This window comes from Lasioglossum baleicum, chromosome 6 (genome assembly GCF_051020765.1).
Source record: "Lasioglossum baleicum chromosome 6, iyLasBale1, whole genome shotgun sequence".
Classification (NCBI taxonomy): domain Eukaryota; kingdom Metazoa; phylum Arthropoda; class Insecta; order Hymenoptera; family Halictidae; genus Lasioglossum; species Lasioglossum baleicum.
Genome location: NC_134934.1, coordinates 6,154,955 through 6,182,335, shown reverse-complemented (window position 1 = coordinate 6,182,335; position 27,381 = coordinate 6,154,955). Strand labels below are relative to the sequence as shown.

The 27,381-nt window shown below is 44.7% G+C and overlaps 1 protein-coding gene and 1 long non-coding RNA gene across 2 annotated transcripts in view; one reads left to right on the top strand and one right to left on the bottom strand.

Moving 5' to 3' along the window:
* The window catches only part of Nudc (nuclear distribution C, dynein complex regulator), a 102,149-nt gene extending 74,921 nt beyond the window's left edge, over nt 1-27,228 (top strand). The window contains exons 5-7 of the mRNA XM_076425540.1: nt 25,646-25,840; nt 26,343-26,545; nt 26,643-27,228. Coding sequence (XP_076281655.1) covers nt 25,646-25,840; nt 26,343-26,545; nt 26,643-26,694 — 450 coding nt within the window. The 3' untranslated portion in view covers nt 26,695-27,228. The remainder of the gene's footprint in view (nt 1-25,645; nt 25,841-26,342; nt 26,546-26,642) is intronic.
* Nucleotides 7,310-9,370, bottom strand: LOC143209633 (uncharacterized). The gene is made up of 2 exons (XR_013009120.1): nt 8,866-9,370; nt 7,310-8,651 (listed from the first exon to the last, which is right to left on the bottom strand). It is a non-coding gene; the product is annotated as an uncharacterized LOC143209633 (long non-coding RNA).
* Nucleotides 27,229-27,381: the final 153 nt, after the last annotated feature.

Here is a 27,381-nt window from a genome sequence, read left to right as displayed (position 1 = left end):
CTATCTCCTAATCATCGGAGTAATTCGTTATTGTTGAAAGCGCCCCGGCCACTGCGCCCGTATCAATGGCTAATAGATCAATCTTGGAAACGTGCGACGCGGCGCGAAGATCGCCGATTGTTTTCTAACATATGTCGTTTCTTCCTGGAGTGGTTGCATAGTCGCGACTGCAAGGCTGGAAAACTGTGGGCGTCATTGTGCGCAAACACTGCACAAATTATTTATAGAATATGACATTGAGGGTAGCAATAAGGTAGTTGTGTCTGGTAAGTGTCAACGAAGAACCGTGTATAATTTCCATTACAAAGTAAATATCCGCTTCCTGGAATCGCACAGCGTGCAGGAAAAACAAAACCGAATGAAGCGTTAGATAATCCTATTGGAAACCTGCCATGAACGTTGGGCTCATAATCGAAAATAGAATGGAAGGTGAAGAGCAGCTCTCGTTAGGTCTCCTTTTGTCGGACAAGGTAATTTTCCTACAAACCTGGATGTGGGTCATGGTCCCTTGGCCACTTTTCTAGTCGGGACACGTCATAAGAGCCCTTTGTATGACGACCTTAACGCCATGTTTCACACGAATTATGCTTTCGTGCGACTAAACGACGACCAGATCTGACTCTCTTGCTCCATTGACTTGAACGTTTCTTGCTCCCAGAAGGCATTTCTCTGGGTAACTGATCGATTCTGCACCGAGCATTAGGCGTCGCTAATATTAATTTCAAAATACTGAGATTAAAATTTTACACGCAACGTACTGAAAGTCCCAACATCACTAGGATCAGTTTTTCGAAAATGTAATTTACGATAGATACGAAAAGGAAAAGGTGATTCGACCAAAATCATTTAAGTACGCGAACGCAGTACGATTCAGGTCCACGGGTCTTGCACAACGATGCAGCGTGGTGAACAATGGTTGCAAAATATGAAAAAATGAACGCAGATCACGATCGATCGTCACGAGAACAGAGATCGACGTCGGCCGGTCGCACCTATGGCCAAAGGGGACCGTTTCTGCGTTCCTGGACGTGTCAGGGTCTGAAATTCAGTTACAAGTCGTAAGACAGACTGGGTAAGTGATTTCGATAGACCGTTCAATGGCGGAGATAGCCATCAATCCGATCCCGATCCACGGGTCAGTTGGCACAGACGAGCGTCCTCGACGGTTTTCGCGGTTCACCGATTAAGAAAAGGTGTGCAGGCCGAACGGGGGGAAAGGGGCGATTCGCTACGATCGGCTGCGCTCTGAATTCGCCGGGTTGTCTTCTCACTTTCTTTCTGCCTCTCTCTCTCTCTCTCTCTCTCTCTTTCTCTCTCTCTTATTTCTTTTTGCACAATGATGCAAGGGTACGGAGAACGATCGATTGACTCGTGCTACAGAAAGGAATCGGCGCCGAGAGTCGAAGAGCCTAGCGGATCCACGCCAGGACACCGTAATTAAGTTTTCGTGATCCACAATTACCGGCGTAACTGATACTAATGTGTACGTGGGTGATTCGTGCGTGCCCTTTGTAAATTGTTCTTGCGCAATCGGGAGCTTCGGTACTCGATACATTGTCATCGGGCTGCCGTCTTATTTATCGCGCGATTCACCGGTTGCCGAACACTTTCGCAACGAGTCTCATGCGACTCGTGCGTTCGCCTAAATTTTATCCTCGGATGAGAGAGGACTTCGAGACTCTGTGGAGTCTCCGGAGTCGACAATGACTCGAATATGTTTGGCAGAAATAATCATTTCAGTGGTATCACTTGTTCTACTATGTCGTGAGGAGAGGTTAGCACAATAAGACAATCATTAGCTACATAAGCACAGAAAGCGAAACAGTACATGAGGCTAAGAGAATACGAAGGACGAGCCGACTCGTCGTCCTCAGTTAACAAGTCGAGTATCGTGTCCAATTCTTCATCGTGCACGTGCAGGCCGCTCTTAGCTATATGTATAGAATTCGTTCTACCGGCAACTAATTTACAAAACCAATTAATTTTTTCCTGTCAATTCGACTGACTACGACTCTTATTAAGTCGGCGCTCACCCCGGACCTTTTTATCGGTCCGAAACTTTCAAGATACGTTGGGCAATAGTTAGTTAAAATGATGGGTGAAAAACACACCATAATGAACATATAAAATAATATTTCCACTGAAATGGCGACTCTGAGACGAAAACGTCACATACAACGAATATATACTATTCATTAAATTCTCTTACATTACGCAGATCGCGAACAAATTTTGTACGATCCGTCAGTCAAGAAATTCACTTTAAAGTCTGGATAAATAATTCCTTCAGCCAAATATGGTTGACACGGTCGTCAACGCGTTAAACGTCCTGTCGAATTGGGAATAAAACAAGAACGGCGGTGGCGGCTATAAATTATAAACTCGTGAAACGAACAACTGAAACAACGAATAAATCGATCTATAAATAACCGAACAACAATGATTTATTCCATGGTTCTTCTCAACAAAATGAAATTTAATTCGAATAATTGCGAACGCAGCTTCGGATCACGGCGCCGGTGTTTCACAAAAACATTTCGGAACAAAAGGCCCCCTGTCCGTTCCACGAGGCCCGTTTCTCTTTGCCCCCGACCCGGGGGGCAGTCGAACGGAATAAACTGTCACGCAGATATCTCGTAAAGCTGGCAGATAGCCGGATCAACAGAGATTGCCACCGCCCGCGGGTGTCGCGCACACCTTTTTTCCACGCGGCGCGTTTGCACGCTAATTGTTTTTGCACGAAACCGCCTCGAAAACGAAGAAACACCCCGCGCCGGTACCTGCGCGTCCACAGCCCTCCTGACCCCTTCTACCGTGTGCATTTCGTAATATTTCGCAATATCAATTGCGCTGCGGTGCCTGTCAAGCGCGCTGCGCGGCGTTCACGCGAAAGAATTATCGCTCGAGAGGCGTTTTAAATTATTTAAGACTATGTAATTTAATAAAGTTACGGCGGCGAGGAGGGTCGGACGATGTTTCAGGGACGGCCAGGGGATTCGACTCGGTCCCCGGGGGCCGCAACAGGAAATTACGGCCCTTTAACAGAGCTTTCAGCGTGAAATTATTCTCGCCGAACCGCTGAAACGCTGGTGCACCGTTGCCCCTGATACGCGATGCGGTTCTATCCTCTTCGAAATCCCGCAATAAGGTTCGTTTTACACTATGGATGAGCTATGGACGAGCCTAGCAGAACAGAAGCACCGTAGAACCTCGTGTCGACAGCGTTTCATCATTATTTCGATAGAGTTCGAAATACTAAGCCTGACACGTTAAACGCTATTTCTGCAACTGCAATTTCGATGCAGCCTGTATTTTTAGAAAGGCGACCGATTGCTTCGCGAATCACGTACTGGTCTGGCCTTTGCTGAATTTCGGAGGATGATCGATCGCAGCACAGTCATTCAGAGAGTCCACGTTAAACGTCTGAAACAATTGTAAGGGTCATTGATTACATATAAAACACGTAATCATAGCTATATACTGGTCTGGGTTCAGTGTTCTATAAAATATTTATTTTGGGCGAAGGTCTGCGGTCTATCATTTGTATTTCGAAAAATGAAAGGAAACAAATGAATACAAATATAATTTATAATTTGTTCCTTGTGTTTTAGCATATTTAGCCTCGCACTCATTAATCACTTGTCAACCCGATCATTAAATGCTGTAAGATGGATATGATCGTTTGAATAATTCAACTAGGATAGTCATCTATCAGAAGAAAGCTTAAAAATTCGTAACCCGATCGAACGTCTCGTTCTTGTCCTTTCTTTTTACTTGGCGCCAATCCGGTGGAGCCGAAATCGCGTGTGCCCACGGCGCGATTCTAAATTAACCGGTCCGGTAATTTTGGCGCCACTCACCGGTGTGCCGGAGAGTCGCTGCCGCTGGTCCAATTTCGGCGAGAGACTTGTCCAGGTGTCCGTTTCGCCCGATGCAAATTATCCCCGAGCCTCGACACCCCGTTTCACGCCCGGTGCACGCGACGCGATTCGCAAGCGATCCCCCAAGCCACTTTATGCAATTCTCAAGAGTAGGCGTATCGACGTTACGCCGAGCACGCGATACACCCGCGATTATGTTTCGGCCGGTCCACGGGACGCACTCGATACTCTCGTTTCGCATTCCTGGGTCGCCTGCACCGGGATCTTCTTGCATATTGCATATTGCATATTCCACCTCGCTCTACTAAATGCATCGATGTTGCAGTTCGTTCTATTAGGGGCATCAATATTGCAATTCGTTCTGCTAGGTCTGGCTTAGACAGAAGTGTAACAAAATTACTTGTAGATGCATCAATATTGTACTTCGTACCACTCGAGATCTAGAAAGGAGCATAGAGGACCGTATCGATCGCAAACTTCCAAAACAGGGCCCATCGCCGCTCGTCCTCGAGGTCTTCCAGAAGATTCTCTGACGATCTACGAATCCTAATCCGCTCGTCTCGATTCCAGTCCACGTTCGGTCAATCGACGCCGCGTTTATCGATCTCGGCCTTTCGGATGACGTCGTGTTCCCCGGCGCGTGATTCACGCGCTACCGATTGATCGATCGATGCCGAAGACGATCGCGCATCCAGATGCAGATGTCCCGTCCGACCGGTGTCGTCCTGAAGATCGTGCTGCTCGCGCATGATTGGTATTTAGGCCTCGCGTTACGTAACCTTTTTTTTCCATCGGCTGGCCGTCAGAACGACGGATAAAAAAAACTATTCCGGGAGGTGCGGGGGCGATAGCGGATCACCCGCTTGACATTGGACTCAGATTTTCCGTATGCATCCCGCGTACGGCCGGACCCGAGCAACCGGGAGGCCGTAGAGCTCGTCTTCCTTCGCTGTACTATGTTATTTCCTCTTCGTCGTTCACGCTCGTTTGCTGTTTAGTGTCGTCTTTGTTCAGCCGTCGAAAATAACCGACACGTTGACTGACTAGTACGTGGCCGGGTACGCGTACAACGAGCATCCGCCAATTGCGAAATGCAGGAATTCAAACGAGCATTCCCCGTAAGGTCACTCGACGCCCGGGGTCGACGGTAATTGCCACGCAATTACGGAACTCGTGCACGGACCCGCCGAAATCCGCCCATGAATTTTTACCGACTGTCTTTTTCCTCCATGATTCATCTGTGAAGGGTTGCTTACAAGGGCCCTTCCTTCGAGGCTTGGAAACTGTTGAAATTCGGTCTTCGTTCTTGAAATGGTCGTGGAGGGTCTCCCGAAATAGGAACTGTCACCGGAACAGGTAGGATGACCTTTTCAGTGAATGGATATAATTCGTATTAACATAATGGTAAATTTCTCACCTGAAGAACTGGAATAACAAAAATGCAAGAAAGCTCGCCAAACACCATTATATCATCATTTAACCCCGCAGTGAATCATCTTCACAACAGCACATTGAACTCTGTTAAGCAAGGGTTAATGAATGAATTACCTTAGAAAGTAATTTGACATTTGCCAGCTATCTCCGGCACTTCAGCCTTCATCGCAGAAAGGGATATGACACGAGGAATCCTGGATTGCAAAATACTCTCGAGGAAGTCCTCGGCGTAAACGATCTACGATTTCGCTGTTCAAAATCGAGAATCAATCGGTGCTAGATTAAGGCAAGGCTGATCGTTTTAACCGTGCGATTATTATGGAAATTTGGTGTGCCGCTTATCGAGGCGATTATTTGTCGAGGAGAGCTCTGGCAGACTTGGTCCATTTGTAATTTCGAGTTGGTTCGTCGATTACGAAATACAGGAACCATGGTGAAGTTAGCCGTGGCTCCGGGGTCACGGTAGCAGCACGATGTCATTAACAGCTTTCCTGTGTTTTTACAAGGTGTTAGATCCTTCTCGCTTGCTTAGAGTGGGCGAGCGACCTTCGGGAGGGTTCAAAACAGTATAGCGTAACATTTCGTCATTGGGAAGTCGGTCAAAAGCACTTCACGCGAATTCCATTGATCCTATTGAAAATTAGAGTATCTTCTCTCACCTTTTTCCGTTGATTACAACACCAGGGGACGCAGAAGGTCAGTGTCTCAAGGTCACCGCGATAATTACTGCTTAATTAGACCATTCGATGGTAGCTTTCTACAGAGAATTTTGCAAGAACGTTGTCAGCTGGCATACTTAATGGTGCCGTATTATTATAAAATTAAATTCCACTGAATGCCACTTGGTGAGTGGCACTGTCGACATGGTGGCAACGTACAATGTTGCTCGAAACCGCAGCCCCGTGTGCAGCCAGGTGGAAATAGCCTCTTCTTAAGGAACGGGTATAATACGAATGCTCCTATTACGTACGGGAGAGTAATGCTTCTCAATTGGCCGGTTGATTTATCGTGGAAAATACACTTCGTACAAAACGAACGACCTTGAGATATCCTTCGACGTTTACACCGGCGATTCTTCATCGGCAATTCATCGAACCCTGTTCAATTCGAACCGCAGGGAGTATCCATGTCTAAAGTGGGTTACCTTGGATGTAATTGAATGGAAGTAATAAAATTATACATAATGATAGCTGTACAGAAGTCGTAAATACTTCACTTATTGAAATATCCGGCTGTTCAACCGCGACCCTTCGAATCTCCACCACGCTAATTTCCGTAATTAGTGGACAATCTTTCGCCCGTTTGTCGCCGGCTTCCGCGAGCAGACCTTGCGAGGAACATTCATCGCGAATTATGCAATTATTCTTTTCTGCTTTTCGCGACGGAGCCTCGCGGATCATATTCCATGGAAGCGAGAGTAATTGCGACATTTCGTAATATCAAAATTATCTAATAATTCGCGGTTGTGCAACAGGCACGTTCGATGACTTTATTTGGACTTCGTGCATTCACTTGTTCACGCAAATGTGGCACTGAAATTAGTTGTTTCCAATTCACTTCCTAGAGAGATTCAATTTAGATGTTCAAATTGAAAAATGTCTTGCTACTGTTTTATTGGTTTGATTTTTGCCTAAAACGACGAGAATGTCATCTTCTTTTGGACACAGCTTCCTTTGGTTTCCATTTTTTTTTTTTAAAGAAATACGCGTTTCGAATCGATTGAAGATGTTAAAAATTGCTTCGATCAATTTATTAATTCAGCATCGTCCAGCTTTTATCGTAAGTTATGCACAGTTGCCACAAAGATAGCATGAAGTCATGAATAATGATGATAAAATATTCCGATGGACAAGCTTGTACAATTATGTCTGAGTAAGAATTCAGAAAGAATGTATTTCTACGTCTAATAAATTCAACTATTGTTGATTTCCATTCCATTCCTCACAAATCATAATTATTTAATCAAGAAGAACTTAAGAAAATCAAATAGAAGAAATACGTGACAGAAAATACAGTGAGTCAATTTTCAAATGGGGCTAATAGAAAAGATCAAATAATATGGAAAAGTCTTTTTTAAATTTATTAAAGGGTGAAGACTGTTCTCGGTTATACATCTGTATGAAGTCTTCGTTCGCTTAGTTCCAGCCATCAACAAGAATTATCAGCTCTCGCAGCATCACTCTTTTCGATGGGACTCGTTCAGGCTCGCCTCATAAATCATCATTTATCACTTAATTAACCGCGAGCGTTGCCTTAACCTGTGCACTGACGAGTTAATCCAGCTTGTTTTACCAGATAACTGGAGACGTAAAAATGTCTGCTGCGTATACCGTGAAATCGTACACGCCGTGTAATGATCGAAAGAATGTTGAACGTCGATCTATTATTCATTCGTTGACCACTTCGTCCTAGAATCATCGACAGAAACCACTTACTCATTCGAAAAACCGCTGGGACGGAGGCATAATCCAAGTACCGAGGAGATACTGCGGATCTATTAACGGTGTCCCATTTGAATCCTTTCTAAAATTGTTTTGTCATCGTGATTCTAAGTGGCGCGATAAATTCAAATTAAAATGCCGGGGCTCTTGCTACATTTTCAATTGCTCGGCTCTCAATATTTTGATACATAAGTAGACCGGTATTGTGAAATTGGCTATTTAACATCCTCTATTCTATCCTGCTCAATAAAGCATATTTTCTCATCCAAATCTCATTCGTTAATTGCCAAACAGTTCAAGACGATGCATTACAGACTACCTCTACAATTTCGTAAATCATATCTGTACGATTTCTTGTGATAGTTGGTGACAGAAAATGGTCTATAAACGCGACGCTGTGCCAAAAGCATGGCTTTCACGATGCTCGTCTTCCGTCCAGGATCCACGGTGTCACTTGCCACTCGTAGCCTTGTAACATATACGCAAATAACCCAATAAATCTCGGTATAGGCTAGCTGCGCAGCGCATCCTTCGGAATCCTTGACACCGACGACGTAGTGTCACCGGCTCGCGTATCCTCGTTGTACACTATCCAAGGAGGAGTAGAGACAGCACGATAACAAGCATAAGCTGAGCCGGATCAAAGTCTTGCTCGCACACTAGGCAGTTTCCCAATCAGAATGGTCTACGTCCCGCGTCGCTTTTCCTCTCGACGAGGATGCGTTAATGATCCTTAGACATTACTGACCGGACTCGAGTGAAGCGAGTTCTATCCAGTTTCTGCGATCCTTATGCTCCACGGCGAGTAACAGGTTCTACGTCTGTGGGTTTGGTGTGTGCTAGGCGTGAGAAGACTCCCGCGATGATGCAAGGGCTCGCGATGCAGGGACTCGAGCTGAAAATCCAGGTCAATTAAATTCGGAAAATATTCACTTGATTCGGGAACCAGAGAACGTATTGTAAAAGGCAGTGGGAGCTTCGTAAGCCGTTTAAATGGCGGCATGTTCTGTCATATTCTAAAGTTGGACTCGATTGGATCAACGTTATTTATTAAGTAAACATATGCCACTGGAAAGTTAATGAATTTTTCGGACTTTAAAATATATTACCATCTCCCTCGACTCTTAAACTAGATACTCCTAATTTTTCAAGTCGGCAGTCCAACCAATAACCGAGCAATAAATTCAGAGTACAGCACTGACGCGAGCGCCGTCGAAGACTTGAACGCGCGGAAAGCGATATCCTCTCGGAGACTTCGTCAGGCGACCTCAACTTGCACACCTCACCGTAGTTCACTTCGAGTATTATTCCAGAACAGTTGGGTCCTTCAATCTGCATTTATATGATCTACAGTAGCACCTATTCGCCTTGGTCTCGTTCTACGGAACAAATCCGCCAAGACAAGCTCGCGACAGAGAGTTGCAACGCGATAAACGACATCGTCGATCTCCAGTGCTATGCACACGGGTGTTTAATCTACATTTATATGCCGCGTATTAACACCTATTCGCCTTGGTCCCATTCCGCGGATGAATTCGACGTCGAGAGAGTTGAAAGGAAGAGCACCGCGCGGAAAGATAGCGTCTATGATTCACGCGTTGCAAAATTAGGTGAATTGTCCGTCGAGGTGAGAAGCGCGCGCGCATTAAGACGGTTCTAGTGCTGCGAAACTGTTACGATCTTCTTCTTCTTCTTCTCCTCCTTCTCTTCGCGACGTAATCGGTTCGTTTCCTCGGGATGAACGAAGAAACTGTAACGCGGTTGAGGTAACACTTATGTTGAGCAACGTGAGATATAATGTATATTCGACGGTCCTAGGCTAATTTCCGATACATATTCGCGACCAGGGCAACTTTCCACCGGCATCTGCAACGGCGACCTCATATGTCAGCGTAAAAACACATTACCTTCTTGATAAACGCCCGGGATATTGGTGGACATGCGTGGCCTCGCGTTTGGCGTCTAGTTTCTCCTTAATGGCGAATTACCAACATTTCGCGAGGCGGCCTGAGTTTGAATCACTGCAATTGTGAGAACGCGCGCTGAGTTTAAAGGTACTTTGAGTTTAATAGACACCAGCCACCTTTAACCCTTTACACTCGTCTTCTCGGAACCACTACAAATTACTATACTGATATTTATTTCTTAACCCCTTCCACTGTCACATCGAGTCAGACTCGTGACACAAGTTTCGTACAAAGTCTACCGAATTATTTCTTTTGTACCGGAATAAAATTCGAATTTGTTCTTGTTAATACGTATACTCGACTCTTTGGAGACGAAACTACCGAAAACGAAGCGAAAGTGGAATATGTTCTGAAAATAAAATTGCTCTTGTACGGTGAATTGTAAATTACTTTGTGGATGAGGCTCGTGCACCGGACAATAGCGTTCAGATTCTCGCGTTGCGTAAATCTCGGATCCACCGTTCGGCGATGATTTCTTTCACGAGCCTTCTACGGTGAAGAATCCGCTGAAATATCGAGGGATCGCCAGGAGATTACGATCAAAGGCCGCGTGATAATCGCTGACCCGGATCAACGTTGTTTCCCAATCCCCGGGATTGTTCGATTATCAATTAACCAAGAAGAAGAGTGCACGGGTGCCAAACCGAGCATAGTCGAGAGAGAGCTTGAGCTCGTAATAACTGGAACCCGTCGTCGGTCGTTCCCGCGGTCCACGGCGCTCTTAAACGTAACGAGGATGATGGTAATGATTACGATGTCAATGGCGGCGCGGTCGCAGAAGGCTAAGTAGCCGACGCACCGGTCTCTCTCTGGCACAACGCTGCTCGCAGACAGCTAAGTGAACATCTGCCCGGACACGTCGTGTGGAAGAATAGAACGATCGCTGGGACATGAAATTGCTTTTAAGTAACTGCAAAGGATGCACGAGCAGTTCCGATCGAGACACTATTGTCTACCTTGCGCAACCCTTAAGGATCGTTTCAGGATCTGAGACCGGTCGATCGATCCGGGACGGTCCTGGTTCTTGCGAGGTGCTAGGTGATTCTGAACTTGGTCGGTGGGATTTTGTCAGACAATTCTTTGTTGTACTTATTAGTGCATGTAAGTTTTCGTTGTAGTCTCCAAAAAAATGAATAACGTACATGTTTAGTAGATTTAGACAGACTCAAACTCATCAGAAAAAATCACTTTGGATTGATCCTTTTTAGCCAATTAAATATTATAAACGTCGATCAAGTAGCTAATCGACCAACATTGAAACAAATTGCGTTCCACGCAGCATCGCAGCCGATTCGTACAGTTTCTCAACGATCCCAGTGGGAGCATCCTCATAAATAATTTTTCTCGGAAAGTGGCAGCCCTTGAAAACTGTTTGCAATCGTTTGCACAGGATATCGGCGTCATCGCTTCAAATAAATAATAGCGGAGCAAGAAGCGTTTTACAAGCTACCGTCCCTGCTCCTTTCGGAAGCCATTCTGTTTAAACGGGAGTGCAATTACCGTAATGGTTCATAGACGCGAGGAGAAGAAGAAGTAGCGAGGCAGCTCGTGAACGGTCCGATGCGTTCCGCGTACGTCTGGTGCATCGGCGTGCATGCGCTCGGTAATCGGCGAATACACCCAATCGAGGAGTATTATTATGTATTTAATTACAACGGTCTGGTGCGCGCCGACGATATTTTACGGGGATAAAACATCAACTAAAGACTATCTAAAATCTAAAAGCTTATCGTGGACAGAGTGCGCTCGCGCGCCCCTCCGCGCGCATTCGTGTCAAGGAACGCAGCGCAAAATTGCAACTACGAGCGATCAGCATTTTGCATAACGCTTACGGAGACAATGCGAACCGCCATGTCTCCTTCCTTTGGTGGCTCGTTTTCCTAAAGACACGTTTATACGTTTCTTGAAGTGACAATGCTTCTTCAATGTTTCATGAGTTTAAGGATAAAGAAGTAGTATGTCGCGTTTCATATTGAATTTCGAAAAATGTGATCTTTAGACGTGTTGATCATAAAGGGTGCTTGAAATTACTAGCCTGTGAATTTATATGCAAACTAGAAGATACACGAGTTATACAGGGTGTCGCAAAATGTTGTACTTCCTTCGAAGGGAGAAATTTTAAATGGCCGTGGTCCAGGAAACAATGAGTTTGATTTGGTTTCACGAGAGGCGATTTAGAGGCGCGAACTCTTCCAATAGACGAAATAAATTGCGAATTATATCGTGGTGCGTCACGGTTGGACCCACGCGAGCATTTCTCACTGTTGCACACGTCGGTGGTCCTTTAACGAGGCATACAGCCATTCTCCGCGATTCTAAGCGACGATAACCCCAGTCGTTCACCCGTGCTGCTCCTGTTCGCTGCTACTAAAGTGCTCCTTTCGTCGGTTGCGCAACCGAACACGAACGCTGTTCTCTGTGTCCTACCCTGACGCGCGAATCTTCCGAGAATTATGCTAATCGCACAGCACAATGAAATTAACGATACTCTTCTGGAACGCGGCGTGTCGCCGTGGAACGTTGCGCTCGCATAAGGTCAGCGGAATTGTACTGGTTTCGGGCCTTTCATTTTTACCAAGTCATATGTCCACTGCGTATCACGTTCTCCCGGTAAGACGATTTACAATTTCTTGACGATCATGTTCGTCGATTTTAGTTTAATTTTCGCCTTTGCTGACATTTATCTGATGATCAAAGAAAGTAATCGATGTGTGCGAGCCATGATTCATGTACAATGTAAGGCTCGTCGGGCGGTACTAATGTAGAAGACGATATGTATACTTCCTGTCTTTCTCTATTCTATCGCAGTTAAATGTCCCTGCTCGTTTAAAATACTTTCATATATGATACGTGGATTGCGGATTTTAATGGATTTATCAAACGAAGAAGGAAATCGAATACAAAAGGTAAATCATTCCATTAATTTAAATCTATGAATAAAATCATTCTGCTCAAAGCTGGTTCCCAACAAACATACAACAATTATAGTTTCTTCCAAAGCTTCTACACACTCCTACTGCAGCATGGCTCATCGTTAGGATCCCACTAAGGTTATATTTTTGGGGTTATATCAACCTTTTAGAGATATAGTTAAATTATTAAATAAAGAGTTATTTTTTTTAGATTTTATTGGAATTATTGTATATTAACACCTATATTGTCTTTAATATTATCAATAATGTTATGATTGGTTTATCCTTTTTATATTAATATTTATACAATAAATATGGGAATTATTTTTGTATTTTAAGAATTATAAAAATAGGGGTATTTCCTATGTACCCCCACTAGCCCCATAAAACAGACAAAAACCTTGACTGTCTCGCATGATCGTGTCCGCTGGTCAAAAACGGTGATTTAAACTTGCCAGGGCGGCAATAATAAGATAAATAAATTGTCGCCAGGAGGACCTAGCTCCTGGTCCACCCTTACAAGGGAAGGACCCCAAGCGTCCGACTTCGATTTTGATAATCTTTTGTGAGACGATGGTATATGGATCCCTAACGATGTCTGCAAAATATTAGGTGTAGTTACTCAATAGTTTTAAAGATATAAACAATTGAACTTCACGCAACCTGCTTACACGACTAATGGAACTTCGAAAACTTGAGCTGCAACTTATATCAACAAGGTATGAAAGTTCAATTGTTTATATCTTTAAAACTATTGAGTCTCACAAAAAAAATTATCAAAATTGAAGTCGGACACTTGGGATCCTTCCCTTGTTAGTCTTGTATATTTGTTTAATAGCTTCTGGCAAGCGCCCTCATCATTTTTATCTTGTTCCACCTCTCGATTTCACTTTTGGCGGCCTCCGATCGGCGCTTCGTCTCGCTCTCCTCGTCGCGTCTGTTCGTTGCGCAAGCGAGTTGTTGCGCGGGGATCGCGCGCCGTGGGACCTTTGCTCGCGTGTGCGCTCGCGAGCGCGTGCCCGATAAGTGTATCGTTCTTCGAGAAGAGGGGATGCATCGATCGGTCGATTGTTCTGTATATCTCTTTATTCCGCGGCTCGGGAACACGTGTATCGATCGCGATCGACTCAGATCGCCCGAGATGCTCGATCCGCGGGCTTTTTGCTCGATTTTCCCCTACCCTGGCGCGATCAGACGCGTTCAAGGTAATAAGTACCTATTGATATTGATTGAGGCGGGGAGAGGGCCTTCTGATGCAATCTTGATAAGAAAATTGCTCCTTTCAGAATCCTCCCGATTTTTTGGAGTCGAAGCTCCGACGAATAATTCATCAGACATATCATGTCCACATTTACGAATAAATTTTGATCACGGAATAGCTGATAGATTTCAGTAATTATAAAATACCAAGTGTACAAACTAATTCATAGCTCTCACAACCATTTGTAACTTGGCTTTCTGTATAAACACATTTACCAGGCTCGTCTATCACCTATAAAACGGCGTAACTGTACAGAAAATGATTATTTCGGAGGCTTGAGCATGTTCTAATGGTTTACGAAGAACAGATGTACGAAGACAAACTCTCGAATTAATTTATATCTACAGTTAATATCAAGTGTTCTGACCAGACTTTGAATAGCTAATAGATTTCAGTGACTGTAAAATGCAAAATATCGTGGACGGAGCAACAATAGCCGATAGATTTTCGGTACCAATAAATGAATGTTGTAGTCCCATGTTGGAATATAACTCACGAATAGAAGGGCCCATAAATCTGTGTGTCCCCGCGGCACAAAGTTCCTGAATTATTGACAGGCCGAGCAATGCCAACGAGAATTTCCGATTGGCAGCCACTTTTCGGTTTTATCGATGATCAACGAGCGTCGACGAGGACGCGGTTGCAATCTGTGTGACGTTAATCGATGGAAAGCTTATAGGCCGGCGATATATTAGCAAAAGGCAGGTGTTAGCGTAGCCCGCGTTCGGTTTCTCGACGAAACCGTGGTAGCGGTGTTCGCCAGTTAAAAATTCCAAGGGGTCCCGGGACCGGTTCCTCCCGAAAAATTGGCGCCGAGCAGACCACGTTTCGGGTCAAAGAACGGCCTTGCCACACCGTGTCCGACGTCCCTCGTTCGTGTGTTCCATCGCGGACTTTTTCGCGTCCTCGCGGTCCCTTCCCTGCCGTTTCGCATCGCCACCTCGACGCCAATGGCGTAACATTGCGATCGTACCGCCGATAAACAGCCGGAGCACCAACAAGAAACAACGAAACGCAGCGGAACACCCAGCTAAAAGAGAAACAAGAGAAAGAAACAGTTTCTCCGTCTGGGACTCGCCATCGATCATCGCCGAGCTTCGCCCTGAACGCGAATCGGAAACCTTCTTCAATTCTTAGAAGACTTCCCGACTCCCTGCTTGTATTATATATTTGTCCGATGGAAATGACTGCCGCGATTTGTTCAAATTAGGCACAGAATTTTTTAAGTTATAGCTCCGATAGTTCAATTGCACTTGAAATTTTTCAGAAAATTTTCTAGATTCTGCAAACGTTCGCTGTCCGATGATCTCTCGATCCTTGATCGTAGCTTCTCCACCCTGGCACTCTCAGTCTTCTGACGTCAATCCGCAGTAAATGCATTAATCGATCTTAAACTGCATTTTAAACTGCGTCCGCACAGTCAAAGGAAAAATCGGTCGGTTAACGAGTCGAAGAATTGCGGAGAAGTGGATGTAGATGCCCGAAGGCTGCCGACTGCACTCTAACAAAAATCGCGAAGCAAACATGCTGGAACATATTGCAGCCGGGCTTTCCATCATTACTTAATCCCCATCGTATCGCTGAACCACGCTCGCTCGGACGATTAACAAAATTACAAAACAGCCGGTCGGCCGCGAGAAGCGGAGAACTTACAGCGAAAAAATGCAAAACGTTCATAGTATCTATCGGCTGTATCCGTGACCCGGGAATAGCGAGGGCTTGTAATTTCTGTGATCCCATAGTTGGCGGTTATGGCAGTTACATAAACGTCGCGGTTGCTATACAACTATCATCGTCTCGCCATAGACCAGACTGTCATTTACCCGCAGTGTCGTTCCTTTTGGAGTGCCTGTTTGCGATCTTTTTTTAAAAACACCAAAGATCCGTTTGTGCTTATTTTTTACACGTGTATTTACTGTTACCTGAAGTATGTGATGTATTTTTGTTCATGGAAAATTATTTAAAATTGTACGAGCTGCATTTTTTTTAAACAAAATCCTTTTGGAGGAATGAAAAATGTCTCTAGCACGATTCCAGTCGTTCTGACTTCTTAAAAAAATAATGAAGTAGCTTTGGAATGGATTGAAGATTTTGGATAACACAGAAGCGACGAGTCTGCAGATTTTAATCCGGATGCATAGATGCACGCGCCGCCGGTATCTTCTAGTTGCATCTCTCTATGCAAGTCTGCATCCCTCCCTCGTTGTTCACGGTGCACGTGCTCCCGTGTAAACCCAACAGTGTTCACCTGTACCGATTGCACCTGTGTGCGCAGCACATGCAGTCGAACGAACGAACGCCGCGAGCCTCATCGATCTTCACTGTCCTCCTCTTTATTCTCGCTTTTACCTCGTCTCCCACCGCGAAAAACGCGGATCGACGAGCTCCACGCTTCCATATCGATATTTAACGATATTTAAATCGCCGGCACGACAACCGGACATTTGCACTTTTAATGAGCGCTCCGGGAATCGTAAATCGCCTCGCTCCACCGTGTCTTTTTTTTTTTATTTCTCCGCCTCCCTCGTGAATTCCGTTGCGGTTTCGCCGGAGAATCTCTCGGTGATGTCATCCCTAGACTATCAGTTATCTTGCTTGACTCACCGGTAATTATCTCGAGCGTAATTGTAACGGAGCAAGAACTTCGCTCTGCGAACCGGTGCATAGAATATTAATTCGCGGACTGCGTTTTAACGCTGCCGATGCTATACCTCGGGATTAGTCGAATAATTTATGTGCCGAACGTAAATGTGGTCTAGGCTTGAAGACGTCGCTTACTACGCATTGAAGTCTCCGACCTCATTCCTTACTTCGCTCTAAAATAGTCTAAAACACAAAATACATTTACATAAATGCACTCGTTCAGATGCAAGTCAGACCTGCATTTTTGTACTATTAACATTAATTGAATGCTAATACCTTTTGTCTGTTTTAACAACGAATGAATGTACATCACCTTGAAGTTTACCTTCAGCGAAGAGCGTGAAGTTACAATCGAAACGGCGGCTTAGAAGTGCAGCCAGCGAGGTAGAAAGCATGATGCACACAGTTTGCGACACAAAGAGTTCAGGATGCGGCGTAGAATTCGTTATCGGCCACGGCAACGATCGTCCCGATAAATGCAAATGCGCCGTCATTCGAGAGCACCGGCGCGGCGTTGAATGGGACGCTATTTAACGATCGCGTCGATAACGACGATCCACGTTAACGATAGTCCCACGACCATTGTTCCGTGGCCCCTTATCGCGTCCGTTTCTTCCGCGAAAGGACTCGCCCCGGCATCGACTCGACTCCAACCAACAATACAAAACAGAACTTCACAATGAACGACTGTCCTCTCACAATAAGCGAATTCATCGGCTGTGTCGTCGAATTCGAGCTCAGACGAGTCGATATCGCTAGCATTGGTGTAATGATCCAATTAACGTCGAGGACTGGATCGTTGTTTTTGTCCTCGCTGCGATTCGTTCCCTCGTCGCGGCTGTTTATCGTGATTTATTCGCGTGAAAGGGAGGAAATTACGTCCTTGCGCGGACCGAGAAACTCCGCAGCGATCTTATTTTTATGCAAAAAAAAAGACTGTCTCGATTACTGTGAAATTAACTGCCCGGTGAGAAAAAAGCATGAAAAGACGAAATTCGTAGTTCCGAACGTTTTTTGGCGCCCTGAACCTGACCTCCTTCGTGAGATACACAGGACACTATGTGTCCCACGTAATCATTCTGGTCAATTCATCTGGAAATATTAATATATTTTTATACAGTTTACTACTAAGAAGGGAAGGACCTCGAGTGTACCACTTCGATTTTGATTATTTTTTGTGAGATGATGGTATATGGATCCCTAATTATGTATGCAAAATATTAGGTGTAGTTACTCAATAATTTTAAAGATATAAACAATTGAACTTCACGCAACCTGCTTACTCGGCTAATGGAACTAAGAAAACGACAGCTGAAATTTATGAACCTTTAATTGTTTATATCTTTAAAACTATTGAGTAACTATACCTAATATTTTGCAGACATCATTAGGGATCCATATACCATCGTCTCACAAAAAATTATCCAAATCGTAGTTCGACACTTGGGGACCTTCCCTTGTAAGTTCAACACGCTCTGGCTACGACTTGCACTGTGGCACTCTTTCTTTCGACTCTCAATCGCCGTATCCCGCTCGACTCTGTCTTATATCATTCATCGAAACTATTCTGAATATCTGTCACTCGGTCCAAACACTCTTCATTCACATGTTACGCCCGATACACCGTTCGCTAAGCTCGATCGTTCGTATCTTACTATCTATTAGGTTGGCAACTAAATTCGCGACCTTTTGTTTCGTAATTCTTTTGTTGTATCATTATAACTTCATTCAGTAACCATTCCTTTAGAACTGTATATCATTGGAAAGCTCTGAATTTTGCGATTAATTTGATATAAAATACTCATGCTTAAAAAATATATATAAATGTAATATAATATTTATATAAAATTTAATTTATTAAGTCAGTGTAAGAGTTCGTACCCGACGCTGAAACGCCTCAGTAAAGAGACACACCTGTTGTAATTAAGACAGCATTTATCATAACGATAATAGTACGGTGATATCAACGATGAAACCTCGGAGTTCCATTTCGCGTTACTATGTCAATGTCTAGACGCGTCGAACCGTACTATTCATTGACTGCAGGCCTGCACGGTGAATACTAAACTTGAAGACAGACTCCTACAGCCTTCCTTCGACCTAATCGAGCCTAATCTCGAGTCGTCGAAATGGTACCTGAATGGTAACCCAGGAATCTTGTTCGGAGCAGCGTTTACAGTCGTGTTTACTGCTCCGAAGTATTGCTAAGCCACGAGTTAGGTTCGTGAGAGATTGTTAGAACGACATTCGCTTGTCGACAGGTTCTATTTTTCTTCCTCGACGGTGATTCTCTCAAAAAGACGCCTCCTGTCCAAGCCTGAAGAGGGCACAATGCTTTTCCCTCGCTACTTGCGTCGATAATTGTTATTATAGACGCCGGGTCAAGGACTGTTTTCGAAGGAAACTTGTTTACCTCTCAAATGATCGATCGAGTGGCAACGTTCGAGGCTCTTGCCAGCGTGTCCGGTGTTTTGGGACACTTGGCCATCGAATGTCGAACCTGGGTCACTCGGATAATTTATGCTATTTAATTATTAATTGTAAGTGTGTCTAGCATGACCGATGGAGAGGAAAGAAGAGATTTGAAAGGCGAAATTGAAGGTTGAAGTTGGGGGAAGCAATTGTAGAAGGTTCCATTGTGGTTTGAATGTCTATTATAATACAATATATGATTATATTCAGCAATTCTTCATCTTCTCATAAATGCAATAAGGTCTCTTTCATTTTAGTTACCTCGCGCTTCAGTTTTCAGGAAATTACTATTTTAAGAACAACCTTTATGCTTTTTTTCTCGTGGAATTACCGTTTTAGGAGGTCTTCTTTGGTTTTAGCGTTCGGAGGAGTTCATCTTATTTACGCTGACCAAACATAATTTATAGGGTACCTCTCTAGCGGTATTAAGTTACTACTAGTCAAAACAGCTTCTAGAGAGCCTCATTAATCAACACAGAAATAGAGAAGTCAACGCTCCGCTGTGGAGTAGACTATCGGAATGACTTTCAGTTTATTGGAGATCGGTGAATACATACGTGTTTCGTTCCCGCTAGTCAGGACACCTTCGGTCTTTTTTCAACGATGACGAGGAAGCTGGAAGCATGATCTCTCAACTATCGGAACCATCAGAGACAAATTAGTCTCCTTTTAAATACAAATATTTATACAAGTATATTTTAAAAACAATCTTTTAGCCCAATCCCCCTAAACAGTTCCTGAAAACTGTGTGAACGACACTCTTTCATATTTTTTGGTACCTCAAAAAGAAGTTCTATTCTCATTCTTCCTTAACCCCACGGTGTCATTCCAGATTCAATTTAATTGATACAACATCCTCCAAGTAACAATCGGTGACCTAATCCATCAAACAAACCCGTACGATTTTGAGAAGTATTTCAAGATTTGATCTACAATTTCGCATGTCTAAGATGAGAACGTTTCCGTCTCGGATGACACAGGGTTAAATAGTTAGGCGAGCTAAGGGTACCTCGTGACAGCCATGCGAAAAAGCACGTCGACTCCGGTATAGTGAGTAACGATCGAGCTATTCGATTGCGCAACGCTCGGCGAGGTATACGGGCGCCGGTTTCTCGATTGTCAAGGATTCCGGCGAAGCGCCAAATAAATCGGTTCCCGACGCTGCAACCTTCGAGTATCGGCCGTTGAACGGGGTCCTCGCTCTATGTGCCACCATGACAGAGCAGTTCTCGTTTGCGTGACTTCCACCGCGATGAAACGAAACGTCTGCGCACCTTGATTTCAACATTAGAGGATGACTGTATTCGCTTCGCAAGTGCTGCGAAGGAAGAGTGACATCAGGGGGTGAAGAACTTTATCTCTGGCCGGATGAATCATTTTTATGGGCTGAAGCGTGTGAGAAGTGGAATTCATGTAAATATCGCATACTAAACACTTTCGTAATGTTTCTGAATTATGAGACTGTGCTTAAGGGAAGGCCAATCATTTTCTTCTGAATAACGTAATGGTGATATTAAATCAATTATTCTGACTTTATGAGATTTCCACGAGCAGTAGTATGACAATCAACTTATAAATAATTTCTACCGGAATTGCAACAGCCTGAAGTGAAATAGACATTGATTTCTTCTCTTAATATGTTTAACAGGTTTTAAATTACATCTATACATTTTTGTCATAAATGTGTAGGTGACAAGACTGTCATTTTAATAGGTTTAATAGCTTCGTAGTTCTAGCATATTGAAAGCAGATAAACTACTCGAAACTGGGACGTCTTCCTGACAAAGATTAATAGTTCAAAGAACTTGCTCTTCAATTGTGGTTGGAAAGGCAATTTGATCTTCAATTGCGGGCTGGAGAAGAACTCGATCTTCAATTGCGGTTTGCCATCGACCGATTTCCTTTTTGCCGATCCGAAAGTATACGTCTGTGTTTACTCTATCCGAGCCGATGCTCGCGTCCCTAAATCGTTTTAATGAATTTACAAGTGTCGCAGATTTCTGTGGTTTCTCCATCGTGTCCCGCTTCACCGAACAATAAACCAGTCGAGCAGAAAGGGATCATCAAATGGTAGTTACTAGAAGTTACGCGCCGCTTCGAATCGCGCGTCGGAGCCCCGCGGAACGTTCACTCGAGCGGTCGCGGCGCGAAGCGAAACAAAGTAACGTTCTCATATCGTGTCATTTCGTTAACGTAATCACTTCTTTTGTTCTCTTAAATTCAAGGCTTCGTTTCAGCACTGTGGACAGCGCTGACACGCCGCTACTTTCTTAATTGTTTTCGTTGCGGAGAGCCGGCTCATTGTTCTCGGACGTGCTTACCCTCGGGCACGTCGCGTTTCCTGTGCAAATTAATGACTAGGATTTTGTGGGATAACGGACGGCTGATGTCTGCACCATCGCAAATTCTTTTGATGGCCGCTATCTTCGAAATTCTCATTTTCTCAGCGAGATAGGCTGAGATCAAATTGGAGTAAAAGGCAAAATTCCTCAAAGATCTCCACAGTCTCGACTGCTAATAGTTTTAATATTTCTAAGAGAAGAAATCGGGAGCAAGTAATTTTGACTCATCCGGTATTTCTAGTGTTACCATAAGTCACAATAAAATGAAAAGATCTCTCAGCTTACTTTTGTCTAGTGTTTCGAACAAAACCCCTTGAATCGTCTCCGGAGCCGAGCTCATCGATCTGGCATGGAAACAAATGGTTTTTTTCGTATCTAAGCTCGATCCAACGATACAGGATATCGCCTGATCATCGTCCTCGATCGAGCCTCGTTTACAGCATCCGCGGATACGGGTCACGATGATACAAGTTCAGAAAAACGCAGGAGACAAACGTTTATGACGACTGTTGCCGACGGGAGGGAGGATGGGGGCAGGTGGGGATAATGGGCACGAGGGAGCGTCGATTGAAAATTACAGGATCTCCCTTCGGTTGCAAATGGACGACGGCGTTCCATCGTCGTTGGCTTTTCCATCGTTCCATCCTCCGTAAGCGGCGACCGTACATAATGACGCGGGTCCGCGTGTGCATATGGGCAGGCAGCATGTGCGTATGATCTCGGAACGGTTACAGGTGGATGGAACGCGCGTGATTTCGCAAGTACACGGGACCTCGGATCGTCGATGCCGTCGATAGCCGCCTCCAACTTGCTTGCGAATGGCGGAAACATTTTATTATTCCCCGGAGAGATATAATTACTATAATCTTCTCATTTTACGGCTCCGACTGCGGACGCTGTTTGCCGTATCTACATTCGGTCCCATAATAAATTCCCATGATAAATTCGATGAGCAGTCCATTAACCCTCTAGAGGAGGAATGCTGACATACTCCTGTGACTTCAAGACTATACTTCCAATTCCTCAAGCTGCAATCTATATTATACAATAAATATTCTTGCACATGGATCGCCTTAGATTGGACTATTTACGTCTGAAGCATGTTCAGATAGTAAGGATATTAAGATGCAAAACAAATGAAAGACAAGCTCTTAAACACGGTTGCCAACCGTAACCAACTGGGCAATAATAACCGAGAATCATCGAAGACTCGGATCCTATAATCGCCAATCATTGGCTCGGGTAAGAGTTAAGGAAGACTCTTACAATCGTCAGCATTGTCGTATCCCACCATCTACACGAAACGATCATTCCAAAACTAGTGAACTCGTCGAATCACCTATGGAACATCAGGTTGTTTTCTGTTTCCATGCTCTCGTAAAACTGTTTGGACAGGCTAACGACCGCTTATCAGCGAGCAGGGACGTTTGTAATAGAGACCCCTATTTTATGTAATCTTACTACACGGTATTTTAGTACACGTTCCAAACCGCGATCTCTAGTTTCTAGTAAAGACTGCCATAAAACGAGTATTCGAGTGCTGTTGCCGCTAAAGGACAATCTCATCCAAAATAAGCTCTGTCACAGTCTACTTCGTCTCTGCGAGAGATCACGGATAATCTTCCCAGCTTCTTTGTCGCGTTTCTCATAATGAAATTCCACTTTGTTAACGACGGGCACAAACTCGGTAGCCATGATCCGTTTCCACGCACCGGTGCGCGCGCCCGTCATCGTCACGCTGGAAATCCAAGAACACGTCCGACACGAGGATGATGATCCCCTTGGCTCTATCTAGCGTCTATCCGTCGCCTTTTTTTCTCTTTTCTCTCTTTCTCTTTTATCCGCGTCGAGACACGAACGATCGCGGTATTGCGACACGCGACCAGCCACGCTCGATGGATCATCTAGGATTTCGGATTTAATTGTCGGGCTCAATCACTCTCTACGATGGCCTACGGAGGACACACGATAATCGCCGATTCGAGGTTTATTAACACGTTCGGCTGCCGACAGTTTATTGCTGCTCGTGACCGGTAGCCAGTGTCTCTTTCACGATGAATATTTTTCTGGCGATTTTTTTGTCGGCAGGATCGTTAGCGTATTGAATATTCAAGCGTAATTTATGTTTTACATTTTAATTGTTCACTGTGCTGGTGGACGATCTCGCACGTAACAGGTGCGACCGTCCTTCTCAATCACGTGACCCGATCTTCGCACGATCTATCAACCCCGCAAACGCGTACAACAATCGAAGGCCGTCGAGAGCCAAGCCGATACATGTTACGATTTTGCGTCGATTTGCTATTCAAATTTCATTCACCACAACTTCCTTTCGTAACAACACATTTTTCAGCGTTTATCATGAATATTTAGCTACACTCCGCGCGGTATCTCTCTCTCGCAGGACTGATCACCAACAGTCTGGACTTTCAATCGGCAGTCCTTGAAAACTCGATACAAAAACGCAGGATACAAAAATCCACGATCGACGCACCTAGCTAATAAATGAATACCTCGCAACCCGATGCACCTCGTACGCTGACTAATCAATTTTCCATTAGCATCAACGTGTCCGATCGTCAAGATAATCCTCGTTCCCACAGAGAATAATCGGACTCTAATCATCCCCAGCAACGACAGAGTTGAATTCGATGCTAGACGATCGGTAAAAGGAACGATCAAAATTGAGGTCTCGTTACGAAACGAAATTTCTGTCTGTCTGGGTTACAAGAGCGACTCGATCCTTTCTAGGACCAGGATTCCAGATAGAAAGGACTCGGGTTTGCTTCTGTTTCGATAGCTGTTCGTGACCGGTCCACTCTTGACCCTGCTGAGGCCAACGCTGACCCGACACGTCGAGATCCAGCGATACGGTGGATCAATTAAAACCAACGCACGATTAACCGAGGTATCCGAGGAATGCGTGACCTTTGGCAGCGTCGCCTTGCCTTTCCTCCTTCGTCGCCTCGCGGAAAGCTCTCGTTTCTAAACCGAACAAGGTCGCTCCACAAGGCTGCACGAACTGGAGCACGATGATCCCCAATCACGCAAATGTTTAAAGAAAATATTTTTAGTTATACAATAATTGGTTCATCCCCCATCAGATACAATAAATTCCTAACCTGACCAAGGTTCATCGACAAGGTTGCGCCGATCAATCGGAATTGGAGCACGATGATCTCGCGATCGCGAGGACTCGAGGATCTCTCGAGCGGAACATCGATCTCATGAATCGAGGTATTGTTGCGGTAGGTCGCCTGTCCATGCAAGACTGCGGTTCAAAGAATGAAATAAAAATAGACTGTCCTGTCTCGTGCCCGATCCCTGAACTCTGCCCTTAAAAATCCGCACGCTCGTTTCCGGCGATGTTCGATTGTAATCTCCGATTAAAATCGGCTCGGGTTCGGCTTAATCAGAGTCCCATTTAGGGTGAACCGCTCGGTGGCTCGGTTAATGCGAGATCGTAATCTGACAAGAAGCTTTTTTTCACCTGTTAATGATCGTTCGTACAATTCCGGCGGGTTTCGTGCATTCTTTCGGTTGTTCGCTCGCTCGACGCGAATGCATTCCTCGCTCCGCGAAATTGGAGGTACGTGTAACGATATTGGATACGAGTGCGGACGCTGCGAGAGATGATGATTGCGTATATTAATTGGAACAAGTTTTTGCACGCGTTCACGTTAATGCGTCGACGAACACAGGTTGCGGAATTCACTTTTCAGAATGAAATGGTTTTTAATTGTGATGCGACCGTTGTCCTCGGTTGTACCTTCGCAATCATGTCAAGAAAGCAGAGATATTTATGCTGGTAATGATTTTTTTGCACGCGTCTTAATTATTAGACCGTCTTCGAAAATATCGCGACGCGTAAGTGGGTCGGGGGGATTGCGCAATCGGAATAGTTTTAATGAGGTGAAGATTTTGGCCGGAAATTATCTCAGGAAACGTAACACACAGATGAAAGATCGTTTTATGTTTTTCTACAGTGTTCATTTATTTACTATTTTTATATCGTTTCTGTAACGTTGATTCTCACGTAGGAAATAATTGAAAACTTTTTAGAAAAATGCGTCTAGAGAACATACTACCAAGAGTGAATAGAATCAAATTGTCATAATCAACATGGTGAAACCTATTTATAAACATGTTACTTACCATACACATGTTAGTAGGCTTTTCAATGAATGTGCAACACCAAAAAGTCGTTGAAAATTCTCTTTCAAATAACAATCCTAATAAAAGTGAGTAACAGTGAATTGAGATGATAATTTGCGATCGTTTTGTGATTTCAGATCAGAGTCCGGCTGAAAGTGAACTTCTCCGTGCGACCACGAGACGTGACGGTCAATATCACGAAGAAGCACCTGACCTGCACTGTCAAGGGTCATCCTCCGATCATCGACGGTGATTTCCCGCACGAAGTCAAAGTCGAAGAGTCCACCTGGGTGATCGAGGACGGGAAACGTCTACTGATCAATCTGGAGAAGGTATGTAACCAAATCCCTGCAATCAAGACCTTCTCCACATTCAGCCTTGCCGGAACAATCCGAAGACGCTATCGACTTGCACCATAGATCCCGAGCAAAGATACCGAACAGACGAATAATCTTGACGTGGCCATGAACGATCATCGCGTCTCACGAGGAGTCTGCCGAAGGCCCATCTGGTTTTACTCTTTACTCTGTTAACGAGCCTCTGTTTATTTATCATTTAATTGACGGGGTTCGTTTGGACTTATTGTTGATCTCTCGATAATCCTCGATTTCACGGCCGAGCACGAGATGTTTCACGGTTAATCAATCTCGTTGGCTGTCGAACCTTTGGTACTTACCGCCTTTCACTGGACCAGATTCGATCATGTTCCCCCGGAACTCGTAAACTATCGTCTTTAAACTCTCGTCTTTCGGTACCAGGAAGATCCTGCGAGACCGATTCCGAAAGGAATCGCAGCGTGAACGCTACTAAGCATCCGCCTAACTTTCTTTCCAGGTAAACAAAATGCAATGGTGGGCGCACGTGGTGACCAGCGATCCGGAAATCAGCACGAAGAAAGTGAACCCAGAGCCTAGCAAGCTCTCCGATCTCGACGGGGAGACCAGAGGCCTGGTAGAGAAGATGATGTACGATCAGAGACAGAAGCAGCTGGGCCTGCCGACCTCGGACGAGCAGAAGAAGCAAGACATCATTAAAAAGTACGACTACAATGGCGACCGGTGAACGGGGATCATGAATCCACGTCGGCTTGGTGTTAGATAGCGATCTGAAGCGTGACGTTTGATCGGTTTGCAGGTTCATGGAGCAGCACCCGGAGATGGACTTCTCCAAGTGCAAATTCAACTGAACGGACGCAGATCGAGTGCTCGCCGGGTCATTGATGACCCGTGTGAAGTGAACGTGATGAGGACACGTGCCACTGTGTCAGCCAGCGATACTTCGTTTACTTCGTTTACTACGTTTACTTCGTTCGATTGTCACCTAAAGTGGCCACTTCACCTTCTCTGCATCCTTCATCTCCTTTCCTTCTTTTTTTACAGTCCCAGTGAAAGATGGCACCCACGGTCAGCTGTTGAACAGACGCCCGTGGACGATCGCTCGCTCGCCGATCGACTTCCTCGTTTCCCTTCGGCCATTCTTTAGCGTTCTTTTATTTTAGGATTTCTCTCTCTCTCTCTCTCTCTCTCTCTCTCTCTCGGATTGAGAAGCTGCGTCGAGCTGCACAAAACTGTATCTCACAAATTTTTTTCACGTATTTCGTACATGCTGAACTGAAGTATGGGAACGAATGCTGAGGCGCTCGACAGCGTCTCCTATTATGTTAAGGATCCCATTGGTTGGCAGTCCTAATCCATGTTAAAAATAAAGCATTTTCTCTTTAGCGCAGTCTCTTTATCTTCACCTTGATCCTTCTCGAGGAACCATTCATCGTATACATTTGTTGACTAGACTGCGGGTTTTTACGTGTTCAATACGAAAATAGATTGAGACCATTTAAAACGCTAGAAACATTTACAGATTCTGTTTCTTCCAA